Here is a 15259-nt window from a genome sequence, read left to right on the forward strand (position 1 = left end):
GATTCTGGACAAGTTATTTAACTTCTCTGGGTGTCGGTTTCCTCATCTGTAATATGGAGAAAATAGCAGTACCTTTCTCAACATGTTGTCGTGAGAATTCAATAAGAAAATGTCCGTAAGGGCACGACGCTTGGTATGAACGCTATAAATAGCAGCTATTATTACTCTGTGCCTGTTAGGTGCAGAGCCCTGTGTAGAAGCTATGAGAAAAGACCAAACAAAATATTCAGTCTACGGACACATGTACATTATATATGAGTGGCTATGCCTGGGCAGTGGGAGGGTGGGCACATTCATCCTTTTACCTTATATCCTTTATAAGTGACACCGAGACTGCAAGCTGTCCCCCAAATCTGTTCTTCTCTTCTTCCACAGTAGCCAGCACAGGGCTCCCACATTCCTCTGCATTTCCGGGCTTCCCTTGCAGTGAGTGTGGCCTGGACTAAATCCTCTGCCATGGAATGTGTGCAGAAGTGATGGGGGCCACTGCCGGGCTTAGCCCAGGAAGACTACATGCTCTTTCCCCTTTACAGGGCTGGTTACCCTTCTATGTTATTTGGATTTTAAAATATAGATGTAATGTTTTCGTTGTTTAAAAACTACTTCGATGGATTTGCAAGTATTTTTTTTAAAAGACACACATTAAGAGAGTATCTTAGTGACTTCCCTGGTGGTCCAGTGGTTAAGACTCCATGCTCCCAATGCAGGGGGCCTGGGTTCGAACCCTGGTCAGGGAACTAGATCCCACATGCCGCAACTAAAGATCCTTCATGCTGCAACAAAGATCCCACATGCCGCAACTAAGACCCGGCACAGCCAAATAAATAAATAAATAAATATTTTTTAAAAAAGAGAGAGAGAGTATCTTAATCCCTCTCCACAATCTTCATACCTTCCTCTCTAATTCATGCTGCACACTAGGACTGACCTCCTCAAACACATCACCATGTTGTATCAATCTCACACTGCAAATTTTCAATGGCAACCCATGACCCACAGAAAAATGATATACACGTGCATTCATTCAGTCAGCCAGTATTTATCAAACACCTACTCTGTGCCAGACACTCGATTAGTAAGAGGAATACTATAGTGAACAATACCAACCTGGTCCCTGCCCCATGGGATATAATCAGGGTGAGGATTTAGACCAGGAACAGATAATCATATACAGTGAGATAAATAAGTGCTCTGATGGGAGAAGCACAGGCTGTGTGGCAGCACCCACAAGGCCAACAAGCCCACCCACACAGTGAAGACTTCAGCACTGCAGGAATAGCCTTCAGAATCCATCCCAGATCCACTTTTCGTTTGCCCTCCTAGTATTCCTCCTCCCACCTTCAGTTACATGGAACTTACATGCCCTTTCTGAATGTACCATGCACTTTCACTCATCCACACTGGATGCCTTTCCCCAGAGCCTGGAAGGCTCTTCCATCCTTTCTTTCAAAATACTAATTATCCTCAAGACTCAGCTCAGATGTCACCTCTTCAGCAAAATCAACCCCAACCCCAAGTCAAAATTAATCATCCTCTTCCTTGCTTCCTACCAGCACTTGGTTTCTATGTCAGGTATTTCATTCTGGCTTGTAGTTGGCTGTTTTATTAACTGTCTGCCCACCCCCACTGACCACTCAGTGAGACACTGTGTCTTGATCATTTGTCTGGGACACTCTTACAGAAACATTGGGCATTCAAGAAATGCTGTATTAAATGGATGGATGAGATGAGTCAGACATAGGCAATGGAAGTGAAAACCTGTTTTATGAAGCTGAGTGGGTTCTGTTGTGATTGTGATAGGTACACTCATTTAGGGAAGCTTTATGGAGGAAGTAGTTTTAGGGGGAAAAGGAAATACACAGGTAAGAGAAGAGAAGCAGGAGAGGCATTCCCAGGTCATGGGAAATGGAAAGGCCAGAAGGTTCACATACATTCTATGTAAAGGATAGCAAACAGGTTCCTTAGAATGAAGCATCTGAATCAGACAGAAGACTGGAGGGGAGAGAATACACGGGGCAGAACATCCTCAGAAGAAAATCATAAGGGACTAATGAGCTAAGGTGGGACCTCCAGAAACGAGCCTTCAGGAAAATGATGAACTTAGAAGGGAGGCTGGAGGAAAAAGTCAAACAGGTAGATGTCAGATCTGTGTGGGGAGCTGTCAGAACCCGAGCTAGGACAGTAACTTTAGATACAGGAAGGACAGGGAAGACGCTCGAGTCTGCATTATGGGAAAAGGAACAGAGTTGGGCGACAGTGTGAACGTAGAGGTCAAAGAGAGTGACAGCAAGATTATGCCCAGGCTGCAATACAAGAGGAAAGATGATCTAGCATATCAACATATTGGGTTTCAGGAATCAGTACAGTGCTAGAGTAGCACGACAGGGAGGGCCTCCTGGAGGTCACACGGAAGCCACACCAAGGGAGATTCGGTACGGTAAGTTAGCAGGTGAACATGAAGTTCAGGGCCTGTCCGGGGAAAAGGCACTGGCTGGTGACACCACACACACTGCCTGTGTGTAGTTGACATGAGATGTCCAGCCAGGGCAGGATATACTGGAATACCTCCAAGACATCCCCAGGCTATACTTTCCCCACTTCTATTTTTGCTGTTGCTGGTCTCTCTTTGCCCCCTCTCCCTTTTTCTCCCTCAGCAGTTACTCACGGACATTCTTTTCAAATTTCTACCGGGCCTCACCCTCTTAACTAGTACAAGGGTTGTGAATTGCACAACTTTTGGGATGGTCATTCACACAGAGGACGAAGGGAACAGCAGCTCCTAGAGTTGTGCATTCAGTGCACGATCTGTGCAACCAGTGGCCATGGCCCTGCTTGACCCAGACACATCAGCCAATTATGTAATGGGTGTGGATTATCACCAGCAGTGTACAACGAACGGAAAACTTACAAGGGTCCCAGAGTGAAAGGAAGAGGATAAAAGCACTAGGATCCCAGACCACAAGAGAGATGCTACAAAATTAGGTGAAAGATCTGGAAGCTTTCTGCACCTGGTAGCAGCTAAAGCAATGTGGCTGGGTGAGCTCTTTTAGGGAGGGAGTTCCATTAAACCCCTCAGACATGAAGGAAAAGAACACAGTAGCAGCTAGAAAGCCTGCCCCCCACCCCCCAGCAGCAGGAGTCATGGGAGTTGGGACAGTGTGGAGCCTGGTGCCAGCTGGACGGGAGTGGCGGTGGAAGGTCTCCACTGGGACCCTCTGACCGTAAGTGCAGAGTAGTCATTTACCCTGGGTGCAGCTGGGACAGACACCACACACCATGTGCTTTATAAAAGATTCAGCTCTGCCTTCTCTAGGGGTGTGGAAGAGAACCCCTGGTCAGATCACAGAATTCCTTCTGTTCTGGTTGACACTGACCAAAGGGCTTCAGGGATAGCAAAGCTTTTAAGAGTCAGCCTTCCGGATCCATGGTGGGCACTTAATCAGCAGATTATTTCTGTGGCTGATAACCATTTGATTATATTAATATAACCATATTATACGATGTGAAGATGGTGTCTGTGTATATGGGTGAATGGAAGATGGAGAGGGGAAAAAAAAAAATCACACCAAAGATTCCTTGGGTTGGGGGAGGGCGCTGGGCCAAATAATCAAGAGGCACCAAGGTTGAGAGAGGGTGGAACACAGGGGACAGTAAGGGAGAAAAAGTAACAGGTAGGAAAAGTTGAAGAAGCCAAGGCTCCCAGGTCTTTGTGTGCAAATATGCAGCGAGGCAGCTTCAGAGAAGCTGAAGGAGAAGACTGAGGCAGAAGAGCTAGCCACAACTAACATGACAGAGGGACCCGCACACCGATTTTTACTGTAGCGGTCGGGGCCACCCGGTGACCTTCGTAGAAGGAAGTTGGCGGATCCTCTCGCTTCCCTGGAAAGGCAGCCCGGCGCGGGGGAGTGTGTGTGGAGCGCGGTTCGGCCGGTCTCGGCCATGGCGGGGCAGATCAAAGCCGCGGATTTCCGCTCCCGAGCTGGGGACGCGGGCCGGGACCGCAGGCACCTTCCGGGCCGGGAGTTCAAGGTGAGCCGGCCGCGGGCGGCTAACAGGTAGGGAGGGCCCGGGGAAGCCGGCCTGGGGCCACTCCCCCCCGCACATGTGCGGGCGAGGCTCGGCCTGGAGCACGGCGACTCGCACCCCGCGCGATTCGCGCCCGCTCCCCGCCGGGCCCCGCCGCCCGCGGACCCCGGCCCGGTCTCCCGGGAGTGGCCCCGGCACCGTCGGCGCCCCAGGCCGCGCGCGGCAGCCGCGCCCCACCGGTCCTCCCGCGCCTGGCCGAGCCCCCCGCGCACCGCCGGGCCCCGCGCGCACTCACCCAGCGACAGGAGCGCCAGCAGCAGAGGCCTCGGCGCCAGGCGCCCCATGCTCGCCGGGCGGGAGCGACTCTCCCCCTCCTCCTCCTTTCCCGCCGCCTCTCCTCCTCCTCCTTCCCCGCCGCCTCTCCTCCTCCTCCTCCTCCAGCTCCGGCTGCTCCAGAGTCAGCGCTCCTCCGCCTGGGCCGCGCGCCTGCTCCGCTCTCTTCGCAAGCCGAGAAATCCCAGCGCTGGGGCGGACGTGCGCCCCTCGCTCCGCTCCCGCCCGTCCGCCTCCGCCCTCCTCCTCTAGCCGGCCGGGCACCGGGAGCCGGGCGCCAGGGCCGCCCCGCCGAGCCGAGCGTGTAGCCCCGACCGCTTCCCGAAAGCAGGAGGGAGGAACCGCAGCGCTCGCCCGCCCGCGCCTCCCATCCGGCGCTTTGCCAGCAACAAACACAAACTTTCCCAAGCCCCTCCCCGCTCCAGGTAACAGAGGCAGGGCCGGGGCCACCCGCTTAAAGGGGAGGAGGCGTCGAAGCCCACCCAGCTCCCCCCTCGGGGCCCCCGCCCCGCGACAAACTTTCCTCCGACCTTTAAAAGTTGGCCTTGGAAAGACTCGTCTGGAAATCCCATCGCTTGAGCTCCATTCCGAGCCACCCCGCGTTCCACCACTCTGGAGTCACCCATGGGGGGCTCCAATTCCCTCAGCTAACTCCCCGCACCTTCACCCACTTGTCCTGAACTAAGCACCTCACCAACCAGCCGCTTGGACCTGGCTAAATATTATTCAGATATGACTGAAAGAGATGAAAGGACTTTTTTTGTTTGTTTTTAAATATTTCTTTAGTTATTTATTTGGTTGCACCAGGTCTTAGCTGCAGCAGGCAGGCTCCTTAGTTGAGGCATGCATGTGGGATCTAGTTCCCTCACCAGGGACTGAACCTGGGTCCCCTGCATCGGGAGTGCGGAGTCTTAACCCCTGCGCCACCAGGGAAGTCCTGAGAGGAAAGGATTTTAAAGACCCGGGGTTCTAGCCTCCAAGGTGCAGAGGCCTTATTAAGTGTTTGGTGCCTTGCCCTGGGATTCACAGCAAAGTGTCAAGACCAGAACCCAGATGTCACAGGCTCTGCTCACTGCCCTGAGGTTGGGTGGGCCTGCCTCGCCTCTCCTCGCCCACCTCCTTCCTTCTCAGGGGTGCCTATGGCACTGATGAACACTCCCCACAAATAGACCCATGGGGGGAGGGGGCGGACCCTGGGAACCCAAGTGTATTAATAGCTACAGTACTTCATGTGGAATGTACTGTTTAGACTTTTTATTTATTGCTTTAAGTGGACGCAACTGGTTGCCAATAAAGATTCTTTTTTCCCCCCCATAATGGGGCTTTGTGCTTTTGATTTGAATACAAAAGGCCTAGTATTGGGGGGAAAAAATTAGTGTTCATTGTTTAAAACTTCACAAGGATAATTCAAACATACAGGGAGCAGAACTGGTGCCCCAGTCCCCGAATACCACAGCCTTTCATTAATATATGCAAAACAAATCACAGATGTTAATGGGAAACTGCCCCAACTGGGGAGAGGAACATTGCTTTTACTCTGATAATCATTATTTCCACTAACAAGGGTTTCTTATTTCCACTAACAAAAGGGCCTAAATTTAGCCAGGTATGAACCCTTCTGCAAGAGACTCTTAAAAATTTATACCTGATGGGGCAATAATGTGAATGTACTTAATGCCATTGAACTGTACACTTTAAAAACAGTCAAAATGGTAGATTCTATGTTATATATATTTTAACACGATAAAAAATTTTTATTATTTATTTATTTATTTATTTTTGTTGTGGGGGCTGCATTGGGTCTTCGTTGCTGCGCGCAGGCTTTCTCTAGTTGCAGCGAGTGGGGGCTACTCTTCGTTGTGGTGCGCGGGCTTCTCATTGCGGTGGCTTCTTTTGCGGAGCACCAGCTCTAGGCGCACGGGCTTCAGTAGTTGTGGCATGCAGGCTCAGTAGTTGTGGTTCTCGGGCTCTAGAGTCCAGGGTCAGTAGTTGTGGCACACGGGCTTAGTTGCTCTGTGGCATGTGGGATCTTCCCGGACCAGGGATTGAACCCATGTCCCCTGCATTGGCAGGTAGATTCTTAACTGCTGTGGATTTTTAACCACTGCGCCACCAGGGAAATCCAAAAAAAAGTTTTTTCAATTCATTTTTGTCACCAAGCCTTTCTTCATGCCATTTACCCACCCTACAATTCCTTTACATTTCCCATACCATAGAATCCTCTAGAATTTCTCTGGCAAATTTTTCAATTTAATTCAATCAACCTTAAATGCAAGCCTAATATTAGGCCTTGGGAGATGCTGGAACTACAGAGAAGAGTAAGGCCTGGCTTCTCCAGAAGCTCAAATCTTTCCCTTTCTTAACTACGCACAGTGCTTAATGTCTGAAGCACACATTCTGGCACTTGGTCACAATTGGTTTAGCACATGCTATGGACCGAATGTCTGTGGCCCCCCCAAATTCATATATTGAAGCCCTAATCCCCAATGGTATTTGGAAGTGGGGACTTTGGGGAGTAATTAGGTCCTGAGGATGGAGCCCTCATGCATGGGATTAGTGCCCTTATAAGAAGAGACACGAGAGAGATTATATCTATGCCACATGATGATATAGCAAGAGGGCATCTGTCTGCAAACTAGGAAGAGAAGCCCTCACCGGGTACTAAATGGACCAGCACCTTGATCTTGGCCTTCACGGCCTCCAGAACTGTGAAACATAAATGTCTGTTGTTTTAAGCCACCCAGTTTATGATATTTGTTATATCAGCCCAAGCTGACAACATACACATTGCTCCCATCTCTGTCTAATAATGGAAGGGCCGAAGAGACTGTCACATGCTCATTTTATATCTCTCACGTCACTGCAGGGTCGATGTTTGCTAAAAACTCTTTTGTTTAACAAACAAAGTGCAAGTCTGGGCATGTGCCTGGCATATGGTAGGTCTTTAGTAAATATTTGTAGAATGAATTAATGCTAGGCACTGGGCTAGAGCCTGGGAATACATGGGTAGATATAACAGTTCCTGCCCTTGAGGTGCTTACAGTCTATGCATCCTGACTTAGTAGGTGTGACAGCATTGCAAGGTGCAGTTGTGACACAAGGGAGTGGTCAGTCCTGGGGAAGCTTGTCCAAAAAAGCTCAGAGGGGATGACTGTGAACCAAGTCTTGAATGATCAGCAGGTCTTTAGCTGTGAGGTGGAGGGGTGATCTTACAATAGATGTTGTATATTTAATGTGACAGTGATTTTTCTTCCCTCCCTTCCCCACACCTAGATGTTATTAAATTAATGGTGCATCTTACAATCATGGAAACAACAGTGGTTAGTTGAAATGGAAAGAAGAAATAAGGCTGTCCAGGCAGGGCCAGTAGACTGAGGACTAAAAATGGGTGGCCTGTTGGTGGTGGGCAGTTAACTGTGTCATGAAAGTCAGCCCAAGACAGCTGTTGTTGTAGCAGAAAATGAGGCTAAATTAATAACTCCAGATGCTTGGTCATAACACCACATCCTTTGCATAGCCCTGACTACCAAAGAATAAAATATGTTTTGAACTAAAGGAACATAGCACCTGAAGCAGACCAGCACAGTTTGTTAAGTCATGACTCTGGAATCTGATGATGCTTTTATTATGAAAGATATTTATTTGCCAGAGTGAGTAACCCCCTATACAGGTAAGGCTTCTGCCCCAACGAACTGTTCTCAGTTTGCTTAGTCTGTAGGCTTGCCTGGGGCAGGAAGGCTCACTCTCCAGCAATTCTGACCCACACCCATCCCCAAGGAGGTGAGTCCCGCCTCCATGAGTTTCCTGCCAGATCACAGAGACCCTCAGAGGTTCTGGTCACAACAGCCAGCCATTACTGTCTCTTGATTACACGGATCTGTCTGCAGACATTACCCCTGAAAACTCCATGAGGGTCCCACAGTCTCACTCCTAACAGGTTTTGCTGCTGAGATCAGTAAAATCACATTGTTTAAAGTTGAACATGGAAATGTTAACAGGTCCCATGGAATGAATTTGCTGATTTTGCCGATTATCCTAAGATTCACCCAGACCTTGTGTGTTAGCTTTGCCACCTCCACCAGCCCATACTCCCTGTCTCTCTCTTTCTGTCTCTCTCTCTCTGTCTCTCCAGATGACCTGGATGCTACTTAAGCAGAATGGCCAGCAAAGGCGTGTGTTCAATGGCAACATTTCATTATACTAATCAATTTCATTAAACTGTCCTTGAATTGTTTCCAGGTGTCTATTTCCCCTATTGAAGTTAAACAGGGGATTACTAAAAGTAATTACTAAGTAATTACTAAATTTCAAAAAGAAATTTAAGATTTAATCATGGAATTAGAGAATGGAATTAAGAGTTAAAAAGGGAGGGGTGGTGAGAGGAAGCCTTCATTTCCTGATGAGTGAGAGTCATTCGGTGCTGGTGAGGCCGTGAGGGAAGTTGTGGAATGCCCATCTGACAAGCTTCAAAAACAGTAAGGGGCCTTATCTGTTTGAAATGGGTTAAGCATGGTCCTGCCCAGGGCTGTGCTCTGTGACCTCTGGCCTCAAAGACCAAAATGGGAGATAGTGAGGAAAGTGTCCTGAGATGCCTGGAACTGCCCTTGATTCCTGGCCAGAAGTGACTTCCAAGCATTTACTCCTGCAGGGACACTGGGGTGAAAATGTGAGAAGAAAAATAAGAAAATGGAATGAGACAAGGCTTTTGCAATAAAAGCTTTCTACAAAAGTGAGGCATTATGACTATATTAAGCGTATGCATAGCCCTTGCCCTAGAGGAGTTTATAATCTAGTTAAATGTATCAAAAGACCTGGAATGCTGTAAAGGAAGGGGAGAAGATTGATGCCAGAAGAGCAAAGGAAATTGAAAGGGAGGTAAGTAGATTAGAGAGGCACCGGTTATTGTGTGTAGTATTGTGCCAAAATACTATCATCCGGGCTGAGAATACCTCCGACAATGAATAGAGACAGCAGAGTCCAATACAAGAAGGAAGTGCAGCCACATCGCAGAAGTTGGAAATAGTTAGAGGGAGCTCGGGATGTTGGGGGAGATGATTTACCGAAAGCTAGGGCTGCCGAATGTGATGGTACCCAAGGGTGCCCACCTGGCCTGAACTTGTGCCCTGGCCCTGAGCTGGTGTGCCGGGGAGGGGGCTTTCTGCCTTCCCTGGAAGGTACTTTACCCAGGTCTTCACGCAGAAGCATGGGTGGGGGTGGGAGTGTCCCCATTCCTTCCCCTCACCATTCCTCCACCAGCCTTTCTCACCCAACTTGAGCTCTGCTTGAGGGTTCAAATGGAACAATGCCTTAAGTTCTAGGCACTACATTTTAAAAACACTTGCAAACTAAAATGCACCCAGAGTAGAGCGGCTAGCTAAAATACAAGATGCCCAGTTGAATCTGAGTTTCAGATAAACAAAGAATACTTTTTCAGTATAAATATGTCCCAAATATCATATGAAGCATACTTAAACTGAAAAAGTATTCCTTGTTTATCTGAAACACAAATTCAGCTGGACATTCTACATTTTTATTTGCTAAGTCTGGCAACCCTCATCCAGAGGGGAGTTACCTTATATGGAAATAGGTTCTTCTGGAAGACTTGGAGAAGACAACAGGGAGCTCTGAGCAGTTATCTTCAGATTATGGTGAAGTTTTGCGTTTCAAAGGAGGAATAGACTTGCTTCGGGTGTTATGTTGAGTCACTGGGTAAAAGTTGCTAAGAGACTGAATTGGCCTCATTTGTCATTACCAGTTAGTCATCAGTGATGAGAGGAGCTATGTTATTTGGTGTTATCCTCTCCTCTCTAAAAAGCATTCAGTGAAAGGTTACATGCCTACCTGTAAGGGGGGCCACGGGGCAATTACTGTATTGGGTGGGGCGCTAGACTAGCTGCCTTCAAAGGCCGTCCTTTCCAACCTCAAGACTGTGTGATTTATCTAAATCCAGGCAACTCTCTTTTCTAGTTCCTCTTCCAAAGTTAAGTCTTTGTCCCTGCTGTTTCCTTTTCTTGAACTTCCACCCCTTTGGGCTGGGCTGGTGTGTGCCCTTGCAGCATTAGAGAACAGGGCACGGTCAGATGTCAAAGCTGTATGGAAAACTAGGATTAATACCCCTGCTACCTACCTACTCTACTGCTGGGGACTCAGATGAATGATTGCAAAACCAAGCTACCGTTTTTGGTAGATATCTCCCTGTTTTTATCCATTTTGTAGCTCATAATCGCCCTCAGCAAGTCACTGAGCAGAGAGACACATTTTTGCAACTTTGTCTCTCCTGGAAGGTAAGTGGGCAGTGGCATTTTGCAAGCCAGCCACTTTAGGGATACTTTACTGAATGGCTTTCCTTTCCCTGGGGCAGAAGCCGGTTTGTAGCCCCTGCTTCAGTAATGCTTTCTGGCCTAAAATTGTTGTATCCATGCTTTATGACATAAAGCCTCTGCGGCTGGCCTGGATCACCCATGTCCTCTAAGTTAGAAAGAATGCAAAGTTACTTTCTGAAGAGAATCTTGGCGGCCTGCCCACGAAAACCCTGGCGGTCTGCTTCCCAGCCACGGTGGATGTGCTCGTGGGGCCCCAGCCTCTCACAGGAGGATGTCAGACCTGCCCCAGGTGGGCTGATTGATGGCTAGAGCAGTATTTATGGAAGGTTACCGGCGTCAATGCAGTGGGTACGTTCCTTTAGGTACCCTGAGATCTACCCCTGAATTATGAACTAAGTAGACCATCAGTGAGCTTGATATCTGGCTATATCCTATCGACACCCCCATAAAGTTGCTTTCACTGAATTGCATTTTGTCATGATGTGCCATCAGTCTGTACTGAGGGATGTCCTAAGGAACAGTCCTAAGGACAGGTTTACAGACCCTCTTCATCACATCAGGCAACAGCCTCTCTACTTAGGACCCAGGGAGAAATTTTACTCTGGTCTCAGTACTACAAAGAGTTGTGCTTTTCCTTAGCAACTGGTTTCTTTTTACCTTATGGACTTTGTAAATATTATAACTGGCAGTTTTCCTTTGCATGTTAGTGGTTAGAAAGCTTATGGTCAAATCTGTGGCCTTCCTCTAGCAGAAAGGAATAGGACTTCCAGCATAAATTTTGAATTACCTCACTTCCAGCTCCTCCTTCCCTTGCCACTATAATTTTCCCTTTCCCTCACTTTATCTTTTTTCATTTGCATTTCTTTTATTATGTTCAGGCAGTGACACAATGTAGGAAGCAGTTTCCTATCCTCCCTACTGTAAAATTCTATTCTACACCTCCTGCCCTTCAAGAGACATTTTAAATTCTAACTCCTCATTTGCAGATTAAATACAATGAGGTAATAATCACAAGAAACGAACTCTGCTTCCAGGGAAAGGCCGGAAGGTGATTCGCCTGTGTCAGCCACCCTTGAACTTGAGAACTGGTGGGATGAAGAGGGCACTGAAACCCATCAGAGTCTTCGGAGCTCCTGAGAAAGCACATCGTTTCCAAGAGCAGCAGGCAGCGGCCTCTCCTCCGCTAACCCTTGAAAAGTGTGCTGTTCCTTCGTCTGCGCTGATTAGCAAATATGAGAAAGGGCTCGCTCTCTCCAAGCACACAAGGGTGGGAGGGTTGGAGTGGTCTGAGAGTGTCCTGGGCAGATGGATGGTAACCGACCCCAGATTCTATGCAGGCAACAGCTCAAGCTCAGTGTGACGGTCCTGCCAGCCCTGAACCGCTCTGCTGCTTCTCACTTCTTAGCGTCTGCTGCCATCCTGCCCTCCCTCTGCACTGCCTCTCACACTGCTCCATGTCGCCACCCCTTAGGTTAGGTTCCCTTGAAAGCAAAACCTGAGACCCTGACTTGGGTGTGAGCGGCTGATTTGGCAAGTGATCTCAGAAAGCAGTACCGAGGGAGCAGGGGGGCAAGTCGGGGAAGGAAAGAGAGAGAATAAAGAGTGTGTTCTCCAGGGGGCCATCTGTGTCCCATGTGCCTCAGAACTGTCCCCCAGGAACGGAAGGCTCAGGCATTGACCCTCTGATTGTCATGTCTCAACAGCTGAGGTTGGCCCCCAGTGACATTAACTCCTCCACGCCTCTGTCTGCAGCTTCTGGGCCCAGAGTCCTGATGCAGGCAGGTGGAGAGACACGGGTGTGCTTGGGCTGGGCCACTGGCAGCATGAACTGAACTGTCCCCCTTGGCTGCGTGGAAACCATGGGAGGGGCCCAGGGCTGTGCCTCGGGGCATCTACTATGGCTATAGCCCTCCCTGTTTCCCTAGGCTGCTGTCTCCACCATGCCTTGTGCATATCTCTAGCTCTGTATTTAATGCATGTGTCTTATAGTTGCACAACTGTCCTGCATTTACATCTGTCTCCCCCACCAGAATGAGAGTAGAAGCTGTGTTCCACTCACCCAGCACCCAGCACGGTGTTCGACACATAGCAGGCCTGCTTAGTAAATGCTTCCGCTCCAACTAATGTTAGTGTAATTTTATCCCTTATCTACTGGAGTGCCACATAAAATTTTATTTGAGGAAAAAATAATCCAAAACCACTATCTACTCTAACCCCCTCATTTTACAGATGAGGCATCTGAGGCCCAGAGAGCCCAAGTAACTTGTCCACGATATCACAGTATATTAAAGTGATTACGGAGTGTTAAAATGAGTTCACCAAGTATGCCAAATGCAGACGAGGGAGCCGACTGGAGTTACAGTGTGAATTATTAGCACTTCAAATGGAGGGTATGACCACCTCTGTTCTGGGTTTCCAGGAGGAAATTGCTTAAAATAAATTTACTTGGAACGTTCTTGAGATCTGATTAAAGAGGTGAATGGCTCGAGTGAGGCTCTCTCTTCTAGGAGAAGAAATTCATCCTCTGTAAACACATTTTCAGGTAATGTACCAAGGACTTTGAATCAGAAGGAACTCATTTAGCATTTTCTTCCACCAGGCTGTTCATCTGACAGTGGCAGCTATAGGAAGAATGTTGTGTTTGTTTTTAATAAAAAATGAGGTGTGAATGGTACTACTATCTTAATAAATTGGAAAAGGCTTCTGCCAGCCCTTACCTTTGCCCATGCTCCCTTCCTACCTCTAGACCATCCTTCTGTTGCTGTCTTGGGCACATGTTTGATATACAGAATGCCAGAGGTGGTCAAAGATTATGATGAAAACAAGAAAAATAAGATTTGACCACTTCTCACTGCATGCTAGTATTAAAAACAAAACAAAAAAAACCTGAAACACGTTATTTTGTGGGGAAGGGGGTTGTCATGTGAGTCGTGAGAACTAGTCATTCCTGCCAAATAAGAGAGTTAGGATTTATGTGAACAGACCTACTCGTACTAAACTTTTATTTGCCCAGACATGGGTCAACATTACTCTAGAAAAGAGGGGCTGGTGTAGCATTTCCATGGTCCATGACACTGTGACAAAAACAAAAAAGAACTTGGTGAGTGTAAGGCAGACACCTGCTCCTCATCTGTGTGGCCCATTCTTAAAAGTTTTCCTTTGGACACTCATCTAAGCCAGAAGCACCAAAAAGCAAATGATGAAGAAAGGAAAGGTGCTGTTTTTCTTCAGGCGATGTACGATAAAAATTAAGAGACCTGAACTGGAGTCACACAACATACGTAAACATTCAGGCTCTGCCACTGACAAAAGCTCTCTGACCTGACCCAAGTTATTTAAACTCTCTGGGTCTTTTTCCACATCGGTAAAGTAGGGACAAAAATACTATTGTTTGCGGGATAACTGAGCAATGGTAAATTACACATTTCTGTGGTAGAAGCTGTTGGTTTGTCACTCAACGGTGAGTGCCCCCACGTCTACCTCCACCATGACAGACACCCAGCTGCCACCAGAATGTGTGTCCCATTCCACAGTGTGGAGTTATCACTGAGAATCAACTCTCCTGCCAGGAACTGTATTTCCACTCCCTTTCCATCTAGGTGTGAGTGAGTATGAGCAGAAATTCCATGTGTAACTTTGAGGGGAGCAGGTTAAGAAGTAGTTCTATGGCTTCTTTATAGTCTCTTTCCCCCATCTGCTAGGTGGAAGCAGACACCTAAGGTGACAGAGCCACAAGATGGGGAAGAAACATGAGTCCCCAAATCTCTACATGAAGGAAAGCTGCCCGCAACCAGGAACACCTGCCTTGTCCTGTCATGCTAGGGAGAAATTAGCTAGGAAGGTGTTCAGTCACTGAAATGTGAGGGCTTACTTGTTACAGCTGCTACAGTTACTCTAAGTAATATACCTTCCTTCCTCTTTTCTAACAGAACTTCACTGTTGCTGAGAAGTCCACCCACTTCTATTGAACCATATAGCTCAAGGGAGACTGCCCCCATCCCCTGGCCCAGCAGGTAATTCCTGATCGCTCCACAACATGAGCTCTCTAAAGCTCCCAGGCTAAGCTTCATAAATTCTATTCCCTTGTCAGTGACTAGTTTAAGCATGAACACGTGAGCAAATTCTGGCCAATGAGAGGTTAAAGGAGGTCTTCTGGGAGGGGTTCTTGGAAAGGTCTTCTTTTTCTTATATAAATATAGCTACTCTAGCTTTCTTACCATTACTGGGTTTCTGTTTTGTTTTAATTTTCTTTTTATTATTACTTTTAAGCTTTATTGAGGTGTTATTTACATATAATAAAATTCACCAATTTAAATATACAGTTTGATGAGTTTTTACTAATCTAGACAGTCATATAATCACAACCACCACAATCATAATAAAAAATATTTCTATCTCCCCAAAAGTTTCCCATGCTCCTTTGAGGTCAGTCTCCTCCCTCTACACCCTGTCCCTGGCAAACACTGATCTGGTTTCTATCACTATAGTTTTGCCTTCTCTAAAATGTCATATAAATTGAATCATACAGATATAGTCTTGTATGTCTGGATTCTTTCACATAACATAATGCTTCTGAG

At 47.5% G+C, this 15259-nt stretch overlaps 1 protein-coding gene across 2 annotated transcripts in view; it reads right to left on the bottom strand.

Moving 5' to 3' along the window:
- PTGFRN (prostaglandin F2 receptor inhibitor) overlaps positions 1–4717 on the bottom strand; it is a 75732-nt gene extending 71015 nt beyond the window's left edge. The window contains exon 1 of one of the 2 annotated variants that reach the window (XM_082369111.1): positions 4322–4717. In XM_082369111.1, the coding sequence (XP_082225237.1) occupies positions 4322–4370 (49 nt within the window). In that variant the 5' untranslated portion in view covers positions 4371–4717. The remainder of the gene's footprint in view (positions 1–4321) is intronic. The other variant, XM_082369110.1, reaches the window with a different exon arrangement.
- Between the last annotated feature and the right edge of the window lie 10542 nt (positions 4718–15259).

This window comes from Balaenoptera borealis, assembly GCF_965194805.1.
Source record: "Balaenoptera borealis genome assembly, chromosome: 1".
Taxonomy (NCBI): domain Eukaryota; kingdom Metazoa; phylum Chordata; class Mammalia; order Artiodactyla; family Balaenopteridae; genus Balaenoptera; species Balaenoptera borealis.